The sequence below is a fragment of the Ochotona curzoniae genome, unplaced genomic scaffold (assembly GCF_017591425.1).
Source record: "Ochotona curzoniae isolate NIBS_2020 unplaced genomic scaffold, NIBS_Ocur_1.0 contig_2723, whole genome shotgun sequence".
Taxonomy (NCBI): domain Eukaryota; kingdom Metazoa; phylum Chordata; class Mammalia; order Lagomorpha; family Ochotonidae; genus Ochotona; species Ochotona curzoniae.
In genome coordinates this window covers 24,440,374-24,468,147 of record NW_024465573.1, presented here as the reverse complement: position 1 = coordinate 24,468,147, position 27,774 = coordinate 24,440,374, and the positions used below count along the sequence as shown (strand labels likewise).

Sequence of the window (27,774 nt, the reverse complement as noted above, 5' to 3'; positions counted from 1 at the left end):
CTCCCACTGGTGGAGGCTACAGCTTAGCCCGGCCCTGCCAGCCCTTAGTCCCGGCCCTAATGTGGACTGACTGGTATTGTGTCCCAACCCGGCCTGACCCACGCTCCATTCTGACTCTCAGATTTGCCAGAAGGTGATATGAATTGACTCAGCCTGATCTGCTCTTGACCTGTGCCAAATGTGTGCCAGTGGTACCGTATTTTGGCTTGGTCTGGGCTGTTCCCCATCTTGGCTCTTGCCCTCACCTGCAGGGAATGTGCCCCGACAGAGGGTCTCTCCTAATGCCAGATCTCGCGCACACTGGTGGTTCCATGGGCCAGCCCTACTTAGTCTACCTCCTGTCCCACAGGCACAATGGCCTTTCCTGACCAGCCTTCACCCATTCCAGTTCTTGTTATTGGGTGTTACAGCCCAACCAAACCTGGTGTGCACCCAGACACAGCTCATGCATGGCTCAACAGGAGTAGAGATCTAACCTAGCCTGTCCTACACCCACCCTTGATCTCACAAGCACCAGTGGGTGCTGGAGTCTAGCCCACTCTGGTGCATCCCAGACTCAGCCCACACCCATGCCAAGGGATCCTGCAGCCATATCCAGACCAGACTGCAACCCCCACGGTGGCTCTCGCATTCACCAATGGGAATCACACCCCGCCCACGACGTCCCCTTTGTTTCCCAACCAGGCCTGTTCCATCCACAGGTCTCGTGCATGCCAGTGGTTGTCTGACCCAGCCTGCCACAGTCCCTCATTTCTCTTTGCCTTTACCTTCGGATTCTGCAGCCTGGCCTGACTTAGCCAGCGCCCAGTCCCAACTCTCACTGGTGGGTGCTGATGATGGGAAAGAGAGTGGAGGGAGAGAAGAATGAGATGGGAATAAAGATGGGGGTAAAAGAAGAAGGGAGGTAAGGATAGAGAGACGGGGTGAATGATGGATATAGGTGGGGGTTGTGGGGGGAGGGGAAAGAAAGGGATGGAAAAAGGCATATTAATTAAATAATATTGGAAAGGTGTGGGGAGGTAACGAAATGATTGGAATGTAAAAGAGTGGAGGGTGATGGAAATTAATATGGTATTGGTGAATGGTGGGTGGGGAGATGGGGAGAAATAGGGGAAAAATAATGTGAATTGATAATTGGTTGTATGTATGGAATGAGGAGAGGGAAGAGATTATGAAGAAAAGAATGGGGGGGAAGGGGGTTGGTGGCGGGAATGAAGGAAAATAATATAAGTGGGGTGTGGAAATGGATGTGGAGGATGAGGGTGAGGAAAATAAGGGGAGGGGGAAAGTGGTAAGGGAGGGGGGTATGGTGATGGGGATATAATTTTTGTGAAATGTAATAAAATATAGGGTGAGTAAATGGGGGTAGGGGGGTTGGGAATAGGGGTGGGGAAGGTGAAATGGTGAGTTAAAATGAGGGGGAGAGGGGAGGAGGGGGTGGGATAGGAAGTTATTTGGGGTAAATGAAAAGGGGATGTATGGATGTAATGTGGAGCTGAGAGATTATGGGAAATAATTTGAGGGATAGTGGGGATGGGGTGGGATAGGGGGGGTGAGAGGGTCGTTTGTGTTATTAATGAGAAGTAGAGAATGGGGGGGAAGGTTGATTGAGTTAATGGATTTAGGAATGAAGAGAAAAAATTTGATAATGGAAGATGAAAAGGGAGGTAGGATGGGGATGGGGAGAGGGGGTGGGGAAAGATGTGGTTGTAAGATAAGTATAGTAGGGGAAGGTAATGGGTTGTGAAAGTATGGTTGGAATAGAAAGATTGGGAAAAGGGTGGGAGGGGGGGGATCCAGTGGCAGAGCCTGATGCCGATTTGGTGCTTTGGCCACCTTAGCCAAGATGGCCCAGCAGCTCTGAAGCAGCTAGGCTAGGCCCATAGCTCTGAGATTCTGAACAGGGGCATGCTTTCCTCCAGAGGGTCTGCCACCCCTTCACTCATCTCCCTTCTACATGGGAGCCCCAAGCTCAGCACCCTTGTTGGGAGGGGGTCCAGGTTTAGTTTTGATCATACTCTGCAGGTCTTTGTCCCTAGGACAATCTTTAGTTTATTATTCTCAGATTATCATATTACTCCTAGCTTGTCAGAATTTTAAAAACAAAGTAGTTATTAATTTGAAAGGTAGAGTGATAGAGAGGAAATGGGGAAAGAGAGAGAGAGAGAGAGAGAGAGAGAGAGAGAGATCTTCCATCTTGATTCACTACCCAGGGTTCACAATAGCCAGGGCTGGGTCAAGAACCCATTAAACCATTAATGAGTAGATGTATAAGTCCTGGGCCTCCACATGCTGTCAGAGGCATCATGAAGCTTGGTCCTGCAACTGTTTTGAGTGCAGATTATCCACATTTGAGTGTTCAGCTGGGGGACTACCTCAGACCTGTGGGGTGACCCTTTCCTTCTCCATCTTGGGGATTCTCTGGTGCAATATCTCCTTCTTGCTACTCAAGGAGCACCTACTGAGTATCATTCCCTCCCAAGCCAAGCTGCATGTGTTCCTGGCCTATGACTGACATCACAGGCATGAAGGGCATGGGGAAGGTCCCTGTGGGATGGAGGTTGTGCCCCTGGTTCCTTCCAGCTTACAGCTCCCTGTTGCCCCACTTAGCAGATCTGGTCTCCATACCCCCTTCCCCTTGTCTCTATTTTGAGAAGCAAGTGCCTTCCCAGGACTTTCTCCTCTACAGGCCCCCAACTGGAGGCTTAATAGACCTAACTTGGTTCTCATTCAGGAGTCAGCCAGCCTATGTCGACCATTTCACACCCGTTTAATAATAGTACAATAGAGTAACAATAGTAACACAGGAGGTAACAGTAGTGGCACCCACAGTGGTGCAGTGCCATCACGACCAGCACCTTGTTCCAGGAGGCTTGGGGAGGAGTGGAGAAGCAGAGGCTGCTCCACACCCTTTCCTCCTCAGCTCTGACCTTATGTGGTTCAAGTCCATGGTCTGGAGAGTTCTTTCCCAGACCGACCCCGATTAGCATGCTGCATGTCTGCAGGTGGAGGCTGACCTGGAACTGACGACTTTCTTCAGGTGCCTCTGAGCTCTGGGTGTCTCTTATACAACGCAGAGCTGTCTGAAGCTGTGCTGAGGTTGTGGGCAGAGAGGCCAGTCTCGGAGGTCTCTTCCTGCTGTTTGTCAGTCTTCTGTCTGATCCCCAAGGGGGTCTGGGAGAGAAAGTGGCTCCCAGCACTGCAGAGGGGAAGCGGTGTTACAGCTCGGACTGCAGAGGGAGAGAACGACAAGTAATTTGTGACGGGACTCTGTGGTGATGGCTGCAAAGTTCATCTTCCTTCCTCAGAGGTTTCTGCTCATGCTCTCCCCGCTTTGGAGCCAGAAAGACTCTGGAATCTTCTCTCTGGAGAGGTCCTGATAGTCTCATTCTATTAGGAAATAAATAGTGGAAGAACTTTGCACAGCCCCTATCCTTCATGGCATGCCTGACTTTTATGGTGGACTCTCAAGCTGTTACTTGCTTGCTAGGAGGGAAAGCTACTAGGACGTGAAACCTTTTCAGAGACATTGAAGTCCCAGCTGAGGATGGTTTAGTAAGTAGTCCCAGGGTGGAGGAAAGGAGGGAGGGAGAGAAGGCACAGTGGGAGGACACTCACCTCCCTGACATTATAGATCCAGTCGAGATAGGCGGCGACCTTGGTGTACACTCCTGGGGTACTTGGGCTCCCGCAGCCATGACCCCAGCTCACGATGCCCACCACTTGCCACTGGCCAGAATGGTACATCAGGGGCCCACCGCTGTCACCCTGTGAGAAGCCAGTACAGAGGCTGCTGGGGGAGGGAGGCTGGGGAGTGGGCTTCTGCTCCCCGCCCCCTCCATAGACCAGCCTGTGGATTCCTCCGTGCTCCCTAGTGCTCCCTAGTGCTTTTCACCCCTGCCTCCCTTGCCCGGCTGTCCCTGCTCATATTGTGCCTCCATCTTCTGGGAGCCTGTCTGTGGTCAGGTGGGCTGTTATGTGCTTTTAGCCCCTCTCTGAGAGTCACTGAATTCACAGCTCATGCCAACTCATTGGAGGCTCCCAGGGTTTGCAGGAGTCTGGCTATCCTTGTTTAACTCGGCAGTTTTCAAGTGTAGTTGCCCACTTACAGAGTACTTCTTTTGTGTCAGGGAACAGTCTAGGCAATGGGATTCAGTGAATGAGAAAACCAAAAATCCCTGCCCTCAGGAAGCTTAGTATCAATGGAAAGAGATGGGCAATAGAGTGCATGACAGAACGATAAGAAAATGTCAGAGTGGAGGGTGCTTTTATTGGGGTGCCCTTCTCACTGATTTCCTCCATGCAAATCCTTAAGCTCTACGGCATGAGTGCCTGTTAACACACCCCCACCCTCCCTTCTAGCACTTCTATTGCTGTGAGCTTGCTGAGGGCAGAATCTGTCCCTAAACCTCATCATGTTTGCAGCACACAAGAGATGGCTAGGGGATACCTCTTGGATGAAGGAATTGAATGTCTAGATATGTAGTGGAAAGGGCATAGAAGTTCTCATGAAAATGTTTTAGAAACTCCTCTAGTGGTATGGGGTGGTGGTAATAGATGCAGAAATTGCCAAGCAGTTCTGGTGGTTGGTCGTGTAGGGTGAAGGGACATGCAGCAGGGTGCATCCAACATGAGATGGGTTCTCTAGTGTCATGTCATCTTTGTGTATGAAGTTGATATCTTTCTGCTCATCTGCCCCAATCCCTAGACACATCTGTCCATTCATCCACTCATTCTTAAATTTCTACTGGCCTCTATCCCTCCCTCCATCCTTCCCTTCCTTCATCCCTTCCTACTTTCCTTTCTTCCTTCCCTCCCTCTCTTCCTTCCTTCTTTCTTTTTCCCTCCTTCATCCCTCCCTTTCTTCCTCTTTCCCTCCCTCCCTCCCTTCCTTCCTTGTCCTTCCCTCCCTTCCTTCCTTGTCCCTCCCTCCCTCCCTCCCTCCCTCTCTTTCTCTCTCCTTCCCTCCCTCATTCCCCTTCCTTCCTTCCTTCCTTCCTTCCTTCCTTCCTTCCTTCCTTCCTTCCTTCCTTCCTTCCTTCCATCTCTCTCTTCCCTCTTTCTGTCATCACACAGTGAGAAACCATATGGGGCCTTCAGCCTCCGGGTCTTTGTACCTCCTTCAGGCCTTTGTCCCTTCCCCACAGAACTCCCCATGACTCTTGGAGACCCCACCTGGCAAGTGTCCACGCCGCCTCCTGGGATGCCTGCACACAGCATGGTATCGGTGACTTCCCCCTGGTAGGCATCTTCTGCATTGCACCGTGTGTGGTTGATAACCTGCACGGACGCCTGCAGCAACATGTCCGACATCTTCCCTGGGAGATTGAAAACAGACACACACACAGACACAGACACAGACACAGACACAGACACAGACACACATGAAAGTTTTGCATTTTGTTTTCACTTTGCTTTGGCCTGGCACCTTGGAGCTTGGTCCTCCAGGATGTATTTTCCGGAGGGATGATCCTCCTTCCCACCACCTTCATACAAGGGCCTTTCCTGCCCTCTGGTCCTGAACTCAGGACTTACCTCCACCATCTTCTGTAAAGCCCCATCCTACGACCCAGAGTCGTGTGGCTGAAGGGAGCTCCTCATCAAAGAAGGGCAGGCAGATGGGCCTGACTGTATCTGCCAGAAGCCGAGAGGAAGAGAGAGTTAATGTGTTATTGAAGGTTCTATTCTGTGCTTAACCTCAAGGTTAATTCTTGAGGAGGATCATGCTGGTCTGGGAGAGATTTGGTTGGTTAAGTCCCAGAGTTAGGAAGCAGCTGTGCAAGAGGACGCCTTCGGTGTGCAAACTGACCCAGGCAAAGCCTACAGTCCTAACTGCCCCTTGCTTGGACCCATCCCCTACACCCCTTCCTAAACCACCCCAGAGTCAGGGACTAGCCCAACCTCCAGAACCCAGATAGCTCCTCACACTACACAATCCCGGTTCACACACACTTTCCCATTGGCGTTGCCCATCCTCTCCATGGAAACCTCAGTAATGACAGAGACCTGATGTGTCCCCTTCTCTCTCTCCTCATAAAGGTGCTTCCAAGTTAGTCACCTTACCACACCTGAGTAAAGCACATGCCAGACACCAATTCTGAAACAGCGCCAGGGTTCAGGAGCGCCTGGCAGCTGAGCCCTCTGGAAGGGCCACACCATTTAGGGCTCCTTTACCATTGCTCTATGGGATGCTATCAGGGTGGTGTGAAATACAGGCTGAAACCATGAAAAGTTTTGAAAAGCATTGCACACTTTTAGTAAAAACTTTGAGAAGGCAGCTCTGGTATGGAAATGTTTCCCAAACTTAATTTGCCAAGTGACCACTGTCCTGTGGAATCTACAGTGGGGAGTGCCAACTGTAATCATACACAGTTTAATCACTCAGTGTCAAACGGAGCAAAGACTCACAGGTCATCTTAAAAGTAATGGGTCCTGGAGAGGGCTTTTGGCTCAGTCAGTGGTTGAGATACTATTTGTGTTATTTGCATCCCACATCAGCATGCTGACATCCTATCCAGGCTCTTGCCTGTGTCCAATCCAGCTTTCTGCTAAGGCATACCCTGAGGGGGAGAAGGTGCTGGCTTAAGCACTTGGGGTCCCTGCCACTCCAATGTGGGAGGTCTGGATGGAGCTGCTGGCCTAGCCCTGAATTGTTGCAGGCATTTGGGAAGTGAACTGGCATTTGGGAGATCTGCCTTTCAAATAAAATTAACATTAAAAAAAAGATCTTTTAAGAGCACATGTCATGTGCCTGGCACTGCAGCCTAGCAGCTAAAGTCCTCGCCTTGCATGTGACAGGATCCCATACGGGCATCAGTTCTAATCCTGGCAGCCCTGCTTCCCATCCAGCTCCCTGCTTATAACCTGGGAAAGCTGTCGAGAATGGCCCAAATGACCCTGCACCAGCGTGGGAGACCCAGAAGAGGCTCCTGGCTCCTCGCTTCGGATTGGTTAGCTCTAGCTGTTGTAGCCGCTTGAGGGGTGAACCATCAGACGGAAGATCTTTCTCTCTGTCTCTGCTTCTCTCTGTAAATCTGACTTTCCAATAAAAATAAATATATTTTTTAAAAAGCACACTTCATTAACAAAAACACAAAGGATGTTTATTTTTGAAAGATGAGGAGTTGCTTGTCTTGGGAGGAGAGCAAGAGGCTCCTAAGCATGGCTTTCAGGTGAGGGACTGGATGATTTTTTTTTAAAGTCCCTTCAAATTCCAGGATTGCAGGAATTTGTGATTCCCACTCTAGCCGGGCCAGAGAAAAGGGAGTTTCCGAAAATCTCCAGCAGGGGGCAGTGTGAGGTGTCGGTGCACAGTTGGAGGTGGCCTCACTGCATTGGATGGAAATGAGTGGGAGGACTGAGGTGGTAGAAGGAACAAAGTGGACCTGCAGCTGGTATGGAGAGCCCCAGGGCACTGGGGGACCCCAGTTTCCCAGGTCCACACTTTTACCTGAGAATGTGAGCGGGTGCTGCAGCTTGACCAGGGCAATGTCATTCTCTTTGGGGTATGTGGTGTTGTACTCCGTGACGAAGATCTTGGCCACGGGCAGGGTGGGGAGGTGGTCCACTTTTTCTGAGCCAGCGCTCACCTTCCAGTTGTCCACATCAAGATGCTTCCTGGGGACAGAGACTGTTGGATTGGGGTCCCGAGCCACGCTTTGGGTGGTGTCATCAAAGACTGTGTTTCCAGCTGTGACACAGGACAGGGATGCTGGTTGTGACTTGATGGTGGGACAGGGGCGGAGTCAGGTTCCATAGGAGGAACTTCTCCTTGGAGGCCTGGGGGAAGTGCTGTTCTTGAACCTGAGCACCGGGTGCCTTGGCACCGTCTTCTCCATCGCTCTTTATCTGCTCTACCAGGCTCCCATAGCGCTTACGCCATGGGTAGTTTCATTGTGTCCTCATGTTTATTTGAACACCAGACACACCGGCAGGTGGCGTTTTCAGGCAAGGACATGTTGCTCTTTTCAAGGTCTCGAAACAGGCTGAGAACCACTGACCTAGACCATGAGCCCTTTGAGGGCAGCAGGGGGTTCTGAGCACTGTACTTGGGCACACATCTGGAGCTTGGGACCCTGTCGGTACACACTGGATGCTGGATGAATAAGCGAAGGTGAGGAGGGTCTGCATGTGGCCCTCCCTGGAGGTGTGGCCAGGTTTCTCTCTGCTGAACTGGAAGGGAATCGATGTGTCCTAATTTTTCTGTTTCTGGATGTACTGAGAAAGTACCAGTGATGTCAGATTCCGCAACCTCTTCCTGTTAGAGGGAGGGAATGAATGCTTGAAGTTTCAGGGAGTGAATGACGGTGAGGTAAGAGCTCTTGAGTGTCTCCTGGCTTCCCATTGGACAGCAGTCAAGTGGAGGGACCAGCATCCCACTGCCTAACAGAGAGCACCATAGCCAGTGTCTAACTGTGGGGCTACACCTTGGCCGTGGTCCACAGAGAGAATGGTGCCGACAGGGGTTCAGGCTGGGGAGTATTAGAAAACAAACCAGGCCCGGTGGCGTGGCCTAGCGGCTAAAGTCCTCGCCTTGAACGCGCTGGGATACCACATGGGCGCCGGTTCTAATCCCGGCAGCTTCACTTCCCATCCAGCTCCCTGCTTGTGGCCTGGGAAAGCAGTCGAGGACAGCCCAAAGCCTTAGGACCCTGCACCCGTGTGGGAGACCTGGAAGAAGTTCCTGGATCCTGGCTTTGGATTGGTATAACACCAGCCATTGTGCTAACTTGGGGAATGAATCATCGGACGGAAGATCTTTCTCTCTTGTCTCTCCTCCTCTCTGTATATCTGACTTTCCAATAAAAATAAATCTTAGCTAAAAAAAAAAAAAAAACAAACCATGGGCTCCCCCATGACCTTGGTCCCTTTGGGCTTCCTTGTAGTGGAGGACCTTACCGGAAGCAGTGGGCTGCTGTGAGGATCCAGTGGGGGTCCAGGATGCTGCCCCCACAGACATGCTGCTTCTGGTACTGGATACTGACTTGCCAGGGCCAGGAGTACATGGAGGCTTCTTCCCCGCCCACCACGCGAGGTGACTTGGAGCTCTGTCCGCAGTCTGGAGGCAGGAAGCAGTGGGAGTAGGGGGAGGGTCAGGGTGGTTGGAGGTGAGGGAGGTGAGGTAATGTGGAGGTAGAGGGAGGGGGAAGTGGGGAAGCAGGGAATCAGGCCCTGGGCGGGTAGGTGGGTCCAGTGACTGGCACCCAGGGCCTGGGGTGGACCGTGCCAGTTCTGAATCATTTATGGAGCTTCTTAGCGTTCCCAGACCACAGGCTGCTCCCCAAGCCTCTCTCTCTGTTTTGGGGCTTTGGACATGTCTAAGAGTTTAGGCTCTGAACCTGGGTGTTGCCCAGCTTGCTGGGAATTTGTGACCTTCAAAACAAACAGCAGAACTATGAAAGCCCTGCCCAAGTGGAGTGTCCCTAGCCGCTCCCATGGAGTAACGGTAAACACACGCCCACAAGCTGCCTGGGGACCCGGAAGTGGGAAGAACGTTCCAGAAACTGGGTTTTCCCATCCCAAACCCACCTTTCCTCAACTTCCTTCTCCCTGCCGAGGGAGATCCTCAGTTCCACCTCCCTTCTGCTTCCCTGCCTTCCTGGTGCTTGTCCCTGCACGGGGTCTTTCCGAGGGGCTAGGGCAGGTGCCCTTACCTCAGTGCCAGGCAGTGTGCTGGGCAGGGGCTTTTCACAACCACTTGGTTTCAAGCTAGCTTCTCCATGACAGGTAGCCCGCTTACTCACAGCCCTGTGGGTGCCCTCTGTCAGCAAGCTCCTTTACAACATGTATGTGGGCTTCATACACTGACATACATGTAGGGGTCCAATGTTAAAAATCAGTGCTGCCCACTGAACTCTGCATCATATTCTCTGCATTCTCTGAAATATTTTAACTCTTGCTCCTCTAATGGGCTATACAGGCACCCTGGGGGCCTTACTGGAAAGACCTCACAGAGGTGAGGTGTATCGCTCAATGTCGTGCTGGGAGTGAATGGCCAGACCCTGGTCTAGCTCTCTCTGTGACATGCCGTCTGTGACTCCTGCTCAGCCTAGCATTTTCCATGCGTCTTGCATCTCTCCCTCCTGATGGAACAGGGGTCAATCCTCTCACTTTCCTGGGTATTTCTACCTCTGACCAGGACCTGACAGGAGACAGTTGCTGGGAGTCTGCTCAGCCTATGGATCCCTGAGCAGGTGGTGACAAATGAGGCTGTGTGTCCTGACCAGGTTTGGCACCCAGTGCTGCACTGCACCGTCTCCCAACTCTCACTCCCAGGTCTCTGCTTCAGGCCTGGGCTGTGTGCTGCTCACAGCCTCAGCCCCGCTCAACAGGCAGTGACCTACAAAACTGACGAATGCAGAAGGTCAGACTCCAACAAGCTGGAACTTGGAGTCAGAAATCCAGGAGGAAGAGGAAAGCCTTCCCTCTTCACTCCTGGCTGGTCCCAGCCCCAAACCCTCAGAGATGTGGTGTACTTACTGATGCAGGACAGGGAGACCAGGGAGCCTGAGAGACAGGGTCTGGAAGAGAGACCAGAGCCCTCCCTGTGGGTTCTGCTCCTCAGTAGCCTGGGCAGCAGGGCCTCTAGCCATCTGGCAGTGTTGATTCCAGCCCCTCCACCCTCTCTGGGACCCGGGATCTGGGAAATGAGGATTTTGACCCCTGAGGACTGCGTAACAATTACATCAGCATTCAGTTCCATGGGACCAGTTCCAATGCCCTCACTGCTGGGGAGCTGGGCCCTCTGAGTACCTAGAAGCCTAAGCAAAAGGCAAGAAGAGCCTGGGACAGTCTGCTGGATTTCCTGGTGGAAGAATGGGATTTGGATGGGATTTGGATGGGATTTGGCCCAGTGCTCACTGTGCTGCCAAACTTGTTCCTTTTCAGCTCGGCTCCTTGACCAGTAAGTAGCCCTTGACTGCATCGTCTCGGAGCCACCTCGCTGCAGTGTCTCAATGCTGTACCCTAATGCAGGGTGGTTAGCTAGGAGAATGGGACCTTGACAAGGACCTAGGATCTCTGCCCTAGGGTGCTGGGCTGCTGGCCTGGCCTGGGGAAGGACAAAGTGACTTTGGAGTCTTGCCTACTCTGTAGCTTACCAGGGCACCTAGGGCAGTAACCCAAGCATCGCTTTACATTTGATGAAGGACAGATGCCTTTATCCATTCCTGTGGCCAGGCTTCGCCCAGCTGTCCCCCAGGGTACCTTGAAAAAATGTGCCTTTGTAGTTCTTGCCATGCCTGGGAGCTGCCCCATTGTCTGCCTTGCATTCCCCTTGCAGTCAGTGGCTCCAGGTCAGCTTCATGGCATCAGAGGAGGCCCCGGCACCCACCTGCTTGAGTTCTGCACCTGAAGCTCCTGGCTGTTTTCTGTGACTCCAACGACATCCAGACGCTGGCCCGGGCCAATCTTTACATCTTGGAAAGTGGGTTTGCTGGTGCTATCAGGAGGGAGAAAGAGAGTGGTGAGCTGGGCAAAAGACCAAAATGAGGTCCCACTCCCAGGAGAGAGGGTGACAGAGAATGGCAGTGGGGAGTGGCAGGTGTGAGTGTATGTGTGTGTGTGTGTGTGCACACGCGCGGATGGGGGGGGGGATGGACCTTGGCCCAGGGTGTTGAGGTCTGTTTGGCTGTATAAGAAAGACATTCCCTTGATACTCCAGGATTCAGTTGCAGATGCAGAGTGGGCATAGCCTTGCTTCCTTGGGCAAGAACTCCAGACTCCAAGCTCAGAATCCTGGAGAAACATTAAAGTTCCCCTGTCCCAGCTTCCAGCTCTTTCTATATTTCACATGTCCCCGAGGTCCCTTCTAGCTCACAGCCAGACACAGGGGACCAGAGGAGCTCGCTTCTTATCCAGGAGGGAACTGGAATGTGGGAATCAGATTTTCCAAGCAAGGTGTCTGGTCTGATTTTGCTGGCGAGGGGACAGGCTCAGTTCCCCCAGATAGGACCTGCCTGCATCAGTCTTTCCTGCATCAGGTGCTTCCCTTGCTTGGGCCACTTTCCTCCCTTTTCTTACTAATCCAAGTACGTCTTTTTTTTTTCCTTTTAGATCTTGGGTTTAAGTTTCCCCTCCTCCACAAGCCTTCCTAATGAATCCTACCTCTTGGATTGTACCTTTATTGTATCTCCCTCTTGCCTTTCTTCTCCATTCCACCCTCATGTCCTATGCTCTTTATGGAGGTCCAGGACCAAACCATGACCCTGATTGAGTGATGTATGCTAGCCCTGCGTGGGTGAACCCATAGGCAGGACTGGGAGGACTGGGTTCTGGTGGAAGAGATGTCAGGACCTTGGCTCTTCTCCTGGCATTCACACTGGTTTAATATATGAGCTTAAGAGATCACATTCTCCGACTTGGTCACATTCTCCGACTTGGTCACATTGTCCAAGCCTGGGTCTCCTCTGCAAACAGATGGGTAACAGGTGGTCCCTCGGACCTCTTCTGCCTGATACCACCTGTGGTTTGCCTGGTCCCCCAGCTGATGGGAAGCAAATTGAGGAAACACAAGCCCCAGCAAGAGAAAGTGGCTGTTCCCAGCATTGTTTAATTTGGCTCAGCAATTCCTTTTCGATGAATAATTCAGATCAAACTTGCATAAAGCCCAAGAATCAAGAATCAGACGGCTTGGGGCTTAAGAGAGCTTTGGGAGCTTAGCGACCTGGAAGCCCCAGTCGCTGGTTCTGAAGGTCAGGCCTCAGCCTATGGTGCTAGCTCCAGTCAGGCTGGGCTGGGAGCTGCAGGTCGAGCGGGGGTGAGCAGGTGCCAGGAGAACGTTCCAATTTCTCCTTTAGAATGAAGGTGGAAGGGGAGCCCTTCTGCCCCAGGGAGGTTACTCAATAGTAGAAGCCTGATAACTGATAGCTGCAGGAAGGGGTCAGGGGCTGGGGGCCTGGTTGCTGGGAGCATTTGTTGAAAAGGGGGGCTTGGGCCTGCATTAGCTGTGTCCAGCGGAACACACTGAGGCCGCCTTAGGGGCCCAGGCAGGAGAGTTCTGCAATTGACTGGTGATGTCTGCCGTCATGCTTCTTGTTTCTGTCTGGTCTCCGGGCTCACTTGCTTAACTCTGCACCTCAGGCTCTTTGCCACCTTCTCCAGGGAGCTCTCTCATTAGCTGTCCCACTTCCCCATCCTTTAAAGACAAAGGCTCTGAGAGAAGACGAAATTGTGTAAGCTAAGAACAGGCAAGAGACACCTGGTATCTAGGAATCTGGGGTCTTGGGCCGTTCCAGCCCTCTCCTTCCAGCTGCTATCCTATCAGCGTGCTCAGAGCCCGTTAGGGAAGCAGAGTACACCAGCTATACTTTTGGTTCTGCACTGAGACCGGGAATGTTAATTATCTCTCTAGCATGCCACTTGCCTTTCCTAGAACTAATAGTCCTGCACAGCCACTCCCCAGCTGGAGCTGCTTTTGAAACCAGCAGCTGAGAGCACGGGGGTCACTGGGGTGGGACCCTGCTGGGGAAGGGCTCCACTGGCTGGCTCATGGACCCTGTGTTTGAGTCAATGAGATTCCCAACAGGGAAGCTGTGCTACTGTGTAACTGGGCCTGGACAACTTCCTGCAAAGCCATGATAAAGATCTGCGGAATAGAGGCAGGGGGAGGATTGCAAAGGAGCTGATATTTTTGTGTGCGTGTGCCAGCATGGAGATGTGAGTGTGTGCAAATGTGAGTGTGTGCAAACATGTATGTGACTGTGAATGTGTATGTGTGAGACCATGTAGGTGATTGCATGAATGTGGGTGAGAGTGTGTGTGAGAGCATGTGTGAGTGTATTAGCATATGCGAGAGCATGCATGAAAGTGTGTGCATAACAGCATGTATGTGTGACATGTGACTGTGTGTGCACTTGAATGTGAACACATGTGAGCACGTGTGTGTGTCCCTGTGTCAGAGGGGGCAGCATACATTCTCTCACGGATCCCTCCATCACCCTGTAAGATGGGCATTTCTTCTCCTAATTATGTTTTGAGCAAGTTGAAGCTTAAGTGATTTAGCTTCATCTTGCTGGTAAGTGAAAGTACTGGGATTCTCTGACAGTTCTCCGTGACTCTCTTATTTTTAGGGAAGAAGGAGGAAGACAGGAATGGAAGGAGGAGGAAAGAGGCAGGGAGAAAGAGCAGGTTGCCAGGGGTGAGGGGCAGCCACTGGATGCTGAGGGTGGGTACCTGCTGTAGCCCATCTTCCCACAGGCTGCCTTTGCCAGAGACGTTGAGAAGTTGTCAAAGCAGACAGAGGCCCAGCTCCCTGTGGCCGAGTTCAGCACCTGCAGGGTGGATCGGTCCTTGGAGAGGCGGACTAGAAGGAGAGGAATGTGGGTCAGTTGGAGGGTAGGGACCAGCCAGCTTCCGTCAGAGCTCAAATAAAGCAGCTGGGATCCCAGCAAGCACCTGTGTGGGATGCTGGCACTAACTTGATATACCCAACACCAATCCTAATCTCTGATCTCACAAAAATAAGGGATTCCTTAAGGTATCCCAATGTACTCCTTCTCAAGACCAACCGGGTGCAGTAGCAATGGGACAGGTGCAGGGTCTGCTGTGGTCCACATGTGTTTGTCATATAGGCACTGGGTGTTAAGTGCTGGGATCTCAAGGAAGACAAGACATGAGTGTGATCTAAAGAATCTTAGCAGGGACCAGCACTGTGGCCCATTAGATTAAGCCACCATCGGTGATAACAACATCTCGTATGAGCAGTGGTTTGAATCCCAGGTGCTCCACTTCCAATCCTGTTTCCTGCGAACGCTCCTGGAAAAGCAACCGAGGATAGCTCAAGTGCTTGGGTCTGTGCACTCATGTAAGAGACCAGATGGAGTTATCCTGGTTGGAGACTGACCCAGCCCTGGCCGTTGTGGTCACTTTGAGGAGTGAATCAGTGGGTTAAAGATCTCACTGTCTTCCGCCTTTTTTTTTCCTCTGTAACTTTGCCTTTCAAATAATATAAATCAATCTTTTTTTTTTTTTTTTTTTTTTTTTTTTAAGCAGTAGAAACTGACACTCTACTAGGGCCAGGAACCTGAGGCAGTTTCCTGTGGCACCCCCCCCCTTGTGCCTCCATCCCTGGACTCACCTGTCACAGTGGGCTGCTCAGGAATGACCTTGACACATGGCTCCTCATCCTCCCCGGAGCCACAGTCCATCTGGCCGTCACACACCTGTCTCTTCGGGATGAAGCGCAGAGGATTCCCGCAGACGAAGTAATGCTTATCCAGAATCACCTTGACTGGAAGGCAAGAACAAGGAGAGGCGTGGAGGGCCGAGGGTCAGGTGGGCAGCCCCTGACATGGAGAGGCTCCTGAGAACAGTGTCCAGGTGGAGACTGGCACGTGTGGGGTCCAGGCCCTGTCCTGCCACTCAGTAGCAGGTTCATTGGGTGCTGGGCCCCAGATGGCTTGTGTGTAGAGTGCAGGTAAAAATCACTAGCCCCAGGCCTCCAAGAGGGCTGAGGAATCAAGTATGAGAGTATTTGAGTAGGACTGTGTGCTTGCACACAAATGTGAGTGTATATGTATGCAAATGTGGGTGTGTATGCAAATGTGTATGTGCATACAAATGAGTGTGTGCATGTGTGTGTGAGAATATGCATGTGAATGTGTATATATGTGTAAGTTGTTTGCAGGAGGGTGGATTTAGAAACAGACCCTAGGGCCTGGCGCGGTAGCCTAGTGGGTAAAGTCCTTACCTTGAACACACTGGGATCCCATTTGGGCGTCGGTTCTAACCCCCCAGCAGCCCCGCTTCCCATCCAGCTCCCTGCTTGTGGCCTGGGAAAGCAGTCGAGGACGGCCCAAAGTCTTGAGACCCTGCACCCGCATGGGAGACCAGAAAGAGTTTCCAGCTCTTGAGGCTTCAGATTGGCTCAGCTCCGGCCATTGCGGCCTCTTGGGAGTGAACCATCGGACAGAAGATCTTTCTCTCTGTCTCTCCTCCTCTCTGTTAATCTGACTTTCTGATAAAAATAAATAAATATTAAAAAAAAAAAGAAAGAAATAGGCCCTAGCCAACTCTTACTCCAAGTGCTGGCTCAGGGCCCTCTGCTAATGGTGGAGGATACAGAACAGGGGATGTGGAGTCCTGCCCGTATTCTGAGTCCCAACTCTGTGTTCGTGCAATTTCACACCAATCCCTTGCCCTTCCTCCTGTGTCCAGTGGCTGATAATGCCGCCTCGGGGGAACATGTAGAAAGCTGGTAGTTAGGAAAGTGCCTTGTAACAAGTAAGTAAGGTTCTAGGGTCTTTTAACCTGGGGTTGAAAGACGCATGAGGAGGCTGGTGTTCTGTCCTGTTTTGCTGCCCAAGCACCACTCTCCTCAGTGTGTGATGCTGCCTGGTTTTGTTTTTTTTTTTTTTAAACTCACACATTTATCAGACACTTAACTATTTCTTCCTGGTGAGTACTCACTACCAAATTCTGCTGGCAGGAAGGATTCCTCATTTTCATCTGGACTCTCCCTAGGCCTGGTGCTTCCTTCTCTGGACTGAGTGGTCCCAGTGATCACTGAGCGAGGGGCTTCCCAGGCGTTCCTCATGCACGGCCAGCGGGCGCCTTAGGCGGCAGGTGTCATTATGAACTTATACAGGGGAAACAGAAGAAAAGCAGCAGGCTTTCTTCCCAAGGCCACACAGTGCTTGATCAGTCCAGCTAACGGTCTGCCTGAGTCCTCCCGGGTTCCAGCTTGTGATCTGCTGGTCCTGATGCACCAGGTTCATGGGACACAAGTGAGAAGCAGGGGGTGTTGGGTTTTTCCTACAGCATTGGAGTTTGAGTTGTGGTTAGGAGTCCAGGGTTGGGGAGGGTAACCCCAGTTTCCTGGGAGAGAGAGATGAGACCAGTTAAGATCCTCTCCCCCCAGAAGCCAAGAGCTGTGTGTGTGGGGAGGTGGTTGTGTGTGTGGGAGGATGGGAGCAGTCTAGCCCAGGAGGGAGGACTGGGCTACCACCTTTGATTGCAGAATTGGGAGATGCAGGGAGAGCTCTACACTGAGTTCTGTGTTTGTGCCTTGCCTGGCTTTCCCTGCATAACCATGGCCTTCTCTCTCTCTCCACGGTGCCAGAGGAAGCAAGCTCACTTTAACATGGTAACATGGTCTGACCCTGATCCCAGGACAAACCACCTTGAGCATGGGCCAGTACAAGTCACAGAGTGGATGGGATTAAGCACATCTCACATGCAGTGGGAGCTGTTGGGAACTTGGGTAGGGTTTATACCTTGAGTCCACATTCTCCTGCTCGCTCAAGACAGAAATGGATCTGCCCAACTGAGGGGCTGTCCCAGCTCTGTCGCCCTCACAGTTACGAGGGAGGCAGAACATCTCACAGCCGAGGAGCTGGAGGTCTTACAGTCACTCAGCAAGTAGTAGAGTCAAGGTTTCTGTCCCAGGAAGAATGGTTTCTAGTTGGGTCCCTTGTGCTGTAAGTGGAAGTTATGATCAAGCAAAGCTGCCCTGTGCATGGGATCCCAGTTCCAGGACTTGGGCATTGCTGCTTGTTCAGTTCAAGCTTCCTTGAGATCCCACAACCTACTTAGGAGCACTCTGCATCCCAGGCACTGGCCATGATGAACACAGAGCTGCCGCCCCTCCCCTCATTGCAAGCGGAAATGATCCCAGCTCTTCAGCCAGCAGGGCTGCACAGCTCTACTCGGATCCCAGTGTAGAGGGGGCGGGAGGGGGAGGCAGGGAGTGTGCCTCACCTCCCGTGGCCTGCGTGGGTTTGTACAGGGTGTGCCACTGCAGCAGCTCTGTCTGCATGTAGAAATCAACCATCTGGACGGGGGAGAGCAGCTGAGTTCACATCCCCCTTTCACTCTTAGAAGAAGGCTTCCTTCAAAACAGGGGTAGAGATGGGGTTTTCATGCAGGTCTCCTGCTCTTGCCTGTGCTAGGTGGGAGCCAGAGGGTAAGGGTGAGGAGGACTGTCACTTACTGAGGAAAGCCAGAATGATGATGGTCACCAGGCTCAGCAGTGCTGCAATGATGGGGATCCCTACCCTTTTGAAGGTCTCCAGCGAGGTGCGGGGCTTGCCGGGAGAGTGAGCGGCATCTGAGGGAGACAGGAGTCACAGAGAGGAAGGGCGTGTGGTCAGCACTGGGTGCACCTGTGCCGGCCCCAGCCTGTGGCCATGCTGCCTCCCATGGCAGCAGGAATGCCTGTGTCCTGGTGCAGGGGGACACTGAGAGGGGGCAGTTACTCCTGCAGATGAGGCTTAACTGCATCCTTCATAAGTTCTTTCAGTGAGCCTGGGCTGCCTGTCCCCTTGTCTGCCCCTGTGCGGCCTGACCTGCACCTACCCTGGGAGAGGACTCAGGCCTATGTTTGGGTGGGTACCTGTTCACTGTGCTCTCATCTCCTTTTCTCAGATTCTGCCTGGATTAAACCATGAGCTCCAGCAGGGCAGAGACATCCAATACAGTATTAGAGACTTCATGAATCCTTGTGGCTGAATCACTCCATCTTCAACCAGGTCCCCCCACAGCTGGTCCCCAGTGTGAGCTTTGTCTTTAAGGAGATGATATCTTGGGTGGGTGGTAAACAGGGATGCAGATGCCAAATCCCCCAGGGGGTGGTGGGATGTGCTACCATAGTGGCTCATCCTGGGAAGACAGGGGGAAGCTTCCTGATACTGCAGCACTTAAATATAGGCAGAATCAGGCAGTGGCAGCGGTGGTAGTGCCACGTCAGCACTGGCCCAGGTGTGAAGGTACAACCAAGCCTGTGGACAGGTGGGCTGGCTGACTGTAGGTGGAGATGCTCTGAGAGCAGCATGGACCTTATGCTGAGGGTGGTGAGAAGTCATGGGAATTGTTGAATGATGACTCTTGAATAGAAGAGTCTGGAGCTAGGGGCACCAGATAGGAAGCTAAAGCAGATGCCAGAATAGTGATGCATCCGTTTCACATGGGTATGCAAGAAGATGGAACGCGGAGAAGGCTTTGAGAGGTGCAGCTCTTGGGAAGTGTCTGAGGGAGGCTCTTTTTGCAGGCACTGAGGGACTTCCCCTCTGGGGAGGGATGGGGAGGGAGCAACCCTGGAAGGCACCAAGCTGGCTCTCTTGCCCCTCACCTCCATGTGGCTGCTCCCCTGTCTCTTTCGTCTTCCTTCAGGGTCACCTTAGCATGATCTTGCATGGTTCCCTAGTCAAAGAAATTCAATGTTTCCCTGTCTGCTTTGTTTCCTTTCTCCCCAAAGCACTCTTGCCTTTACCATACATCATTGCCTTTACCATGCTTTCTATTTTGCATATTTTGTTTATTTCCTACCTCTTTCCATCTTCCTGTGAAGACTGGACTTTCTGATTTGTTCCCTGCTGGGTTCCTGGTGTCTAGACCCATGCCTGGCCCATTGTAGAAACAGAGCAAATAGCTGCAGATAGAACAGATGAATTGCTCTGTGCTCTGTTCTCTTAAGCACAATCCTTCCCTCTCTTCTCACGTGGTTTGTTCAGTTCCTCCTTGAAGGATGGATCATCACATCCAGGTCTATCTCCTCCCCTTGCCTTCAGCAGCAGAGAATGGCATCCTTCCGGAGATGGATGCCCAGCAGATGCTAACAGGAATGGATCCACTGGCCGAACAATACTTAAAGTATGTGTTTCTCCAAAAGACAACTCTGCCCTCAGACACAGAGGCTGGGCACTGGGGGCTCTGGACTGCCTGCCTGTGGTGTTGGCTGTGACACAACAGGACTAGGCTCAGAGTCGGCTGTCAGTAATAGGAGCTGAGTCTGTTTTCAGAGTTGGAGCAGCCGACCTTCTGAACTGTCCTCTTTCTCATGGTTGTGGCCTTACGGAGGTTTATTCTTTCATTTGTGCATGATTTATTTAGTGAGCACCTACAATGGGGGACAAGAGACTGGTTTTTTAAAAACTATATTATTTTTATTTTTGATGACTTTTACATAGTTTATTAGGGTCAAGGTCTACAGGAAGTGGGCAAGATCACCATTTCCGCATTCTCTTTTGTTTCCTTCATATATCTGGGGGAAGGAGAGAGACAAGGAGAGAAGCCACACCCACCTTCCCAAATGTCTCTGCACCCTGGAATGGAAGATAGTCACCCGACATCACCCCAGGATCCCCGATGTGAGGCATACTCTGAGGGTCCTGCTCATGAGGTTTCAATAGTTCAACAGTTCCAAATTACTGCTGATCTCGCCACTCCACGCATGATGAAATCTCTCCACAATCTACTGGTTGATACAGTCCACCTTAGAGTCTCTGTTTGAGGCTGGTTTGTTTTGAGAGAATCAGCCCCTAGAAGCTCACAAGGAGCACCTGCTTCCCTTCACAGGAAGGGAAGGGGCTTCCTACCAACTTTAAGTTCACGAAACCATTGGGCTAATAGCCTTCCCACCTGCTGTTATCCTTCTTCCAGCCTGTCCTGGCCACTGCTGCTAGACAGAGTATCCCAAAACACTGCTTCTGTCCTCTCGTCTCCCCTTTGAGAGCCCACAAGGGCCCCCCATGAGTCCCACATGTGGGTTGCATCCTCCCTAGGATCTGGCTTTACTCTCCTAGCCAATCGGTTTCCCACTGCCGGGCCTCACTGACACGAGTGAGCCTTCATGAGCAGGTTCACTTCCTGATCCCTGAGTACCCTATATTCACTCTTCCCGCCCTCACTGAGGCTCTCATTGCCCACTTGGGTTTGATGACTGTTTCCTCATAGGTGGGATTTGATCCATAGCACTACACCTGAGCACATGAATAGCTAGGATCTTTCCTTCCTTCAAGGCTGGTTGCGAATTTGACTGGTTTTCTGGCTTGGGAATTCTCAGGTGTATTCAGGTGATGTTACCTGGAGACATGATCTGTTGACATATGAGATTCCAGAGTTCCAGCTAGGCACCATGTTACTTGCTAGAAATTATGTTGGTAGGGCCTGGCACGATAGCCTAGTGGCTAAATCTTTGCCTTGCATCCACTGGGCACCAGTTTGTTTCCTTAATCCCATATATGGGCACCAGTTTGCTTCCCAGCTGCTTCACTTCCCATTCAGTTCCCTGATTGTGGTGGAGGAAAGCATTAGAGGGCGACCCAAAGCCTTGGGACCCTGTGTCCACGTGGGAGACCTGGAGGAAGCTCCTGGCTCCTGATCGGCTGTTGTGGGGAGTGAACCAGCAGATGGAAGATCTTTATCTCTGTATCTCCTTCTCTCTGTATATCTGCCTTTCCAATAAAAAAATGCATCTTTTTAAAAAAAGAAGTTATGTTTGTGATCATTATTAACTTGGGACTCTGAACTGAGAAATAGATAAGCCTGGATCTGCTCAAATTAGTCTATAACTTGATTATGTGTTTTGCTGATCCAGAGAACTAACAGGCGTAGGTGAACATGGTTTAGGAAAATGTAAGGGGAGGAAACAAACCCTGAAATATGGGAGCATTTTTATGAAATAAGCATGAACTTATTTTTCTCCTGTAAGTCAGAAAAGCACTGCTGCTTTCTTTTCTCCCAGCGGCAAGCCTTTGCCCAGCTCGCTCCTTGGCAGCACAGCCAGATCATTCACTCTCTGATGGCAGAGACTTTAGGTGCTTGTCTGACTGTGGTAGCCTGGCATTCAGTCAAGAGCCTGGTGTGTCACAGGCACTCATGGTTTCATGGAAATCTGAATGAAGGAATGACTGGGAACATAACTGTTCTTAGAGTTTTAGGATTGTCGGTCCTACTTTCTCAAGGACCAGGCCTCTTACTTGGTATCTACAAGGAAACGGAAGCACAGAGGCTGAGATGGACCAAGGGAGGCGGAGCTGAGCTTACCAGTGCCATTCAGGGGTTGATCACTGTCGGGATCCTGTAATGGAAGGGAAAACAGTGAGTTGAGTGAGACGCTCCAGACTGGCATTAGCAGTTCTTGGTTCTCAGCTGCGTTGCCTTTATCCTGTTAAATCCAGATAATTGATTAAAAATGAAAACCAGACTTGCTTACCAATTTGACTTGATTCAACTAGCTTATTAATCATTGCGACTAGGTAGTCATTGTAGAGACAACTGGTTACTGGGTCGCTGTGTGCATTCTTGAATTCTCTACATGATTTTGCTCTAGAGTCCATTTTTATTGATTGTCTATTTTTGCAGATATTATATTTCTGTAAAAATTTGGGCACTTCACAAAGGCAGATGCCAAAGTGACTACTAATGATCTAAAGATGTTCAATATCATTACTCAGCAGGCAAATGCAAAGTCAAGCCATAATGAAATATTCTGCATAGACCCAGAATGGCTACAGTTAAAACTCCAACAAGGGCCTGGTGTGGTGGCCTGGTGGCTAAAGTCCTCGCCTTGAATGCGCCGGGATCCCATATGGGCACTGGTTCTAATCCTGGCAGCCCTGCTTTCCATCCAGTTCCCTGCTTGTGGCCTGGGAAAGCAGTTGAGGACAGCCCAAAGCCTGGGACCCTGCACCCGCATGGGAGACACAGAAGAGCTCCTGGATTTCGGACTGGCACAGCATCAGCCATTGCAGTCACTTGGGGAATGAATCATACGATGGAAGATCTTTCTCTCTGTCTCTCCTCCTCTCTGTATATCTGACTTTGCAATAAAAATAAATAAATCTTAAAAAAAAAAAACACCAACAAAATCAAATGTTGATGAAGATGTGAAGCAACTAGAACTCTCATAGGTTGCAGGAAAAATGGAAATCAGCACAAACATTTCAGATAATTGATTAGAAATTGATTACTAATGGGCAAACACGTGATTACCATATGATCCTATGACCCAGGAATTCTGTTCCAAGATGTAACCAAGAGAAATGAGTCCACTAGTCTAGCATGAAATCTGTATATAAATGTTCATAATAGTTTTATCTGTAACAAGTCAGAATTGGAAAAAAGTGTGAGTCATTGGTGGAGCAGAGAAACACATGTGGTATATTCATACAATGGAATAGAATTGATCTGTAGAAAACAGAGCAATGCTAAGTACAATGACATGGACATATCTCATAGATATGATGAAGGAAAGAAATTAGACACAAAATATACTCTGTCTGGTTCCCTTTGCATGAGGTTTAGAAGGTAAATTAGAATTTAGGAGGTGAAGTTCAAGTTAAGTCAGAAGAGTAATGACTGCTTGGGGAGGTGGGGCCGCTAGTTGATGGAGCCCGCTAGGATACTAGAAAGTTTCTGCACAACATGGAATGTGAGTGTATACTGTGCACTCACTGAGTGTTCTGTTTTAGACTTGAGTGTTTCTCTGAATGCACATTATATCAATAAGACAGATAAGAAGAAACAAAACCCCAAAGTTACTAGAACAACATGGTGTTTCGGAGAGAGAGAGAGGTATTAGGTTCCGATGACACAGATGCATAAACACACACCACTGCCTGGCATACACAGGCACATGTGGCACCAATAGGATGATTGCTCACCCCAAAGCTCACATACACAGCACACGCAGCCCCTTTCCTGCCAGGCTCAGGTGAAAAGAGGAAGCTGCCCAAGTTCACACTGTCTGAACCCTTTTCTCACTCCTGCATCTCCCAGAAATCTTTCTGCCCTTTTTCCCCCTTTCTCAATCTAGGCAAAGGATCTGGAATTCCTGAGCTCAGCCAAGCGCTTAGATCTCCAGCCAGGTATCTGCCTGCCATGGGGTACTGAGGACAAGGCTTGCCTATGTGGGGCTGGAAGAGCTGCAGGATGCCGTACATTGTGGAATTGGGAAGTGAGAGGGCCTTTTCTCACCACTGGGTTGGAGAGCAGAGATCTCTGGGTGCTGCCTGCTGCCAGGGCTAAGCACCGTGGACACAGTAGTTGGGAGGAGGGAGGGAAGGGACTCCTTCCTCTCTTCCCTAGCCAGAATCTGTTGTCTGCTGGAGGGTCCACTTGGCCTTGCTCTTCACCGACTATCAGTCATGGTGGCTGGCTGGTGGAGCAGACAGCCAGTTTCTGGTGTCTTTAGGGGCTGAGTTTGGATCTAGGAACTGTGTCCCGCCAACTGTGTGTGAGAGCCTCATCCTCTGAGCTCAGGTGCACCCTCTGGAAATCACATCCGCACAGGGCTCCTGTGAGAGTAAGTGGGAAGTGTCAGGTGCACTCTATTCCTGCTGCTCTTCCATCTGCTGCACAAGTGTTTTCTAACAGCTCTGTTCCTGTCGGCAGCTCCTGTTTCCATTCCTTCTTTCTTACTGCCTTTGTACTCTTAGGGTTTAACACTAGTGGACTGAACTGGACTAAGGGTTCTGCATTGTGTGAGGTTTCCTTCCAGCTATCATCACCAGGGCTGTACTGAAGCAATAATTTTCAGGGTGAAGATGAGGCCAGCTTGGACCTTGACTTACACAATTAGATAATAATAGCACAGGCAGCAATTTACACACAATTAGGATGTAGTTATTTATGAAATCCTTTCACTTAACGCAGGTCAAGGATTAAAAGGATTGCTGTAATGGTAGGTAACCAGGAAGGGTAGCATGAAATAGTTACTAAACTAAGCAATCATACAGTGGTACATTGCCCCAGGCTCTTCTCCAGGAGCTACAAATTCAAAAGCAAAGGAAAAAAAAATCATTACAACTGGATAGGAGAATTCCCTTACTCAAAATCAGCTGAAGTTGCGCCACAGAGAAAGGAGAGGGTAGGGGGAGGGGACAGGCCATACGTAGATAAACCAGAAAGGATCAGAGTGAGGGGTGCTATGTAGTGAGTAAAGTGAGAGGAGATAATGCCTGGGTAGGGACTCAGGGTGGAAAAGGTGGAGGGAAAGAGTTGGGGTGAATAGAACCACTCGGGGGAGGTGACATGGGAACTGGGTCCTGAATGACATGTCAGGAATAAACTGGGATCCTGGAAGAACCAAGTGGAGAGGTGGTAGAAACGTTCCAAATAGAGTGGTTGTTTGATGCAGCAGACAAGACTCCACTTGGGACCTTGCATCTGACATAGTGCCTGATTCAAACCCTAACTCCCCTGCTTCCCATACCTGCTAATGTATATCTTGGGAGGAAGCAGGTGATGGTTAAGATACTTGTGTTCCTGTTACTCATGAGTTTGGGCTCCCGGCTTCAGCCTGGTCCAGCCCTTGCTGTTGTGAGCATTTGAGGAGTGAACCAGCAAATGGAGGATCACTCTCTGTCTCTCTGCCTTTCAAATAGAGTAAAATTAAGGAAATAAAAAATAAAAATGGAAAGGTCCTATAAGTGTTTAGAAGACAAGTACTGGGTGATCTTTGGTTTTTACTAAGCAGGTCCTTGCTGATGTGAAAGCTGGAAGAAGGGGCTAAGAGCACCCAGGCAGAAGCCCTTCCCTTGTCATTTCACTCTTTCTCACAGTGTCTGATTGTGCATGTGATGGTGCTTCCAAAAGTTCATGGAAAACAAAATATGCTTCTTTTGGTGCAAAAGTTTTTGGAAATCCCTGTTTGTGAGGAGTTTTGGAAAAGTCCATGGAAACAAATTTTATATGCTAACTATACATGATTGCAGAATTTTGTGCACTGAAGTAAATAAATGTTTAAATTCCATTTTCTCATGAACTTTAAAACACTATTTTATCTGAGAGGCAGAGTCAGAGAGAAAAAGAAAAAGAATGCTTCTATCTAATGGTCTTCGCAAATACCCACAATGGCCAGGTTAAGCCCAAGCCAGGAGCTGAGAATTCGATTTAGGTTCACTTGTGGCAGGGACTCAGTTTCCTGAACTGTTGTCCAGACTGCGCATTAGCAAAGAAGTTGAAATTGGCTTTGGAGCCAGGCCAACTGACGTGGATGCAGGTGTTCTAAGTGGTGTCTTAACCATCAGGCAAAATGAACTACCCCTCCTGCACACACTTCATACCGAATCCTCATACATTGCTAGTGTTAGTGGAAGTAGTAAGTACCATACCCCTTTGATGGGCCTGGAATTGTGCTTGAAGCTGAGGCATGAAGGAACAAAGGAGGCTTAGAATCTGCACATTCTGGCCTTGGATTTCCCACCCCTGAAGTGATTCAGCACCCACAGTGGTGAATCCTCATAGGAATCACTCAGTTACCACACAGTGAGAAGTGGTCATGGAAAGCATTCCGTTCCTGTTTGCAGACAACAGAACATAAACCCATCAAAACTGTCAACAGAATGACGGGGACTGTGATGCTCCTCTTAGTCACAGTGTCCCAGTGTCTCCTGCAATGCATGTGTGTAGTGAGTTTTGAATAAATATGTATTGAATGGAAGAACCAGTGGACAGGCCTCAGTTTTAGGACTCCCTCTCAGGCCAACATTTATGCAGCTGACTGTGGTATCTTCACATAAAAAAAAAAAAGATGTGCTGCAGTCAAGACAAACTACAGACATAAATAGTATGATGGAATTAGCAATCGACTATCTGGAGAAAAAGTGAGTCCCTAAAGATGACCTATAGCATAGAATCTCATGAAGCAGGAATGATGAGCACAGGATTTGGGATGACATTTGCATTGGCAGGTGGCTTCTAGCAGAGTTTCTGACCTATCCAAGATGTTGAGGCAATATTTGAATTGATAAATAGAAGAGACTTGTTCATTGCCTCTGGCAGAAATGAATGAGTGTGAGGAAAAAGTCTCATGGCAGCATGCAGATTATTAAATTCTAGCTTTAGTTGGGGATGGTGGGGTGAAGGAAACTTACTGATGCAGGCCCTCAGAGGCACAGCCTGTTGGCTCAAGCAATCAGCTCTCTGGCAACCACATGGGAGACCAGTATTGTTTCTTGTTGGCCTTGTTTTAGCCATTGTGGACATTTGGGAAGTGGACCCAAAGATAGGAGATCTCTGTCTTGCTGTCTCTCTGTCTCATGAATAAAGAAAAAAGTTATAATCAAAGGTTGTGATTCATCCAATATTGTATATTCAAGGTTCCTGTGGGCAGGTGCCTAGCATTCCATACCGGAGTGTCTGTCTGAGTCCCAGCTCTTCCACCTCCTATCCAGCTCCCCAATAACGTACCGGAGAAGACAGCAGGTGATGGCTCAAGTACGTTGGCCACCACACACACGGAAGCCAGGATGGAGTTCCAGGCTCCTGGTGTGGATCTGGCCCAGCCCTGGCTTTCACAGTCATTTGGAGAGTGAACCAGTAGGTGCAAGATTATTTCTCTCTCTCTCTCTCTCTCTGCTCTTTCAAATATATACATAGATTAAACCCCACCATTGTCAGGTTGTGTGGGAGGCTGAGGAGGGCAGAGGCTTATCCTCACACTACTCTGTCCTAGGCACCTTCTTTTAGTGACCCATCTTGCTGTCTTCCCTCAAAACTTCTAGGCAAGCATCTTGGACACTCAGAGATCAGAGACGATGGGCTGACAAATGCTGGGGCCATGGCTATCATGCTAGTGGGGAGAAGGAGTCTGTGTGTGACCATTGGATGCATTCATGGCAGTAACATTCCTGGGCAGGATTGAAACAAGGGACCTAAGGCAACTCTGTCCTTTCTCAGCCAGGACAGAGTCCTGAGCTGAGGGAAGGAGAGGAGAGGGGCTGAGAGAGGTGTGGATCCCAGGCCAGGTTTGATTATTCACGTAGTTCCTATTGCCATAGTGGTTCCCTTGACCTGGTCTCTAGAGATCATCTCAGGCAACTGCCCATTTTCAGATCTGAAAACTGAGACCAGAGAAGGTGAGTGCCTTGCCCTGGCATTAGTAAAGGGAAATGAAAAGGCCACCAGAGGCCATCAGCCTTTTTCTGCTTTGCTGGGGACATCTTTGTTTATATCCAAATCAAACTTGGCCCCTGGCTATAACCGTAGTAGCCTGACCTTTCCAGTGCAAGCCAAGACAGTGGCCCATGGGCTCTGCTGATTCAGTCTCCCCTG

The 27,774-nt window shown here is 50.2% G+C and overlaps 1 protein-coding gene across 1 annotated transcript; it reads right to left on the bottom strand.

Moving 5' to 3' along the window:
- Positions 1-2,832: 2,832 nt before the first annotated feature.
- Positions 2,833-25,799, bottom strand: TMPRSS4 (transmembrane serine protease 4). Its single transcript, XM_040976735.1, has 13 exons — positions 25,785-25,799; positions 21,763-21,796; positions 17,930-18,046; positions 15,077-15,229; positions 14,173-14,302; positions 11,333-11,434; positions 10,480-10,520; positions 8,899-9,058; positions 7,451-7,617; positions 5,536-5,634; positions 5,176-5,318; positions 3,619-3,768; positions 2,833-3,230 (listed from the first exon to the last, which is right to left on the bottom strand). Exons 1-13 carry the CDS (start codon positions 25,797-25,799, stop codon positions 3,219-3,221), a joined length of 1,323 nt encoding a protein of 440 aa, XP_040832669.1. The 3' UTR covers positions 2,833-3,218.
- Between the last annotated feature and the right edge of the window lie 1,975 nt (positions 25,800-27,774).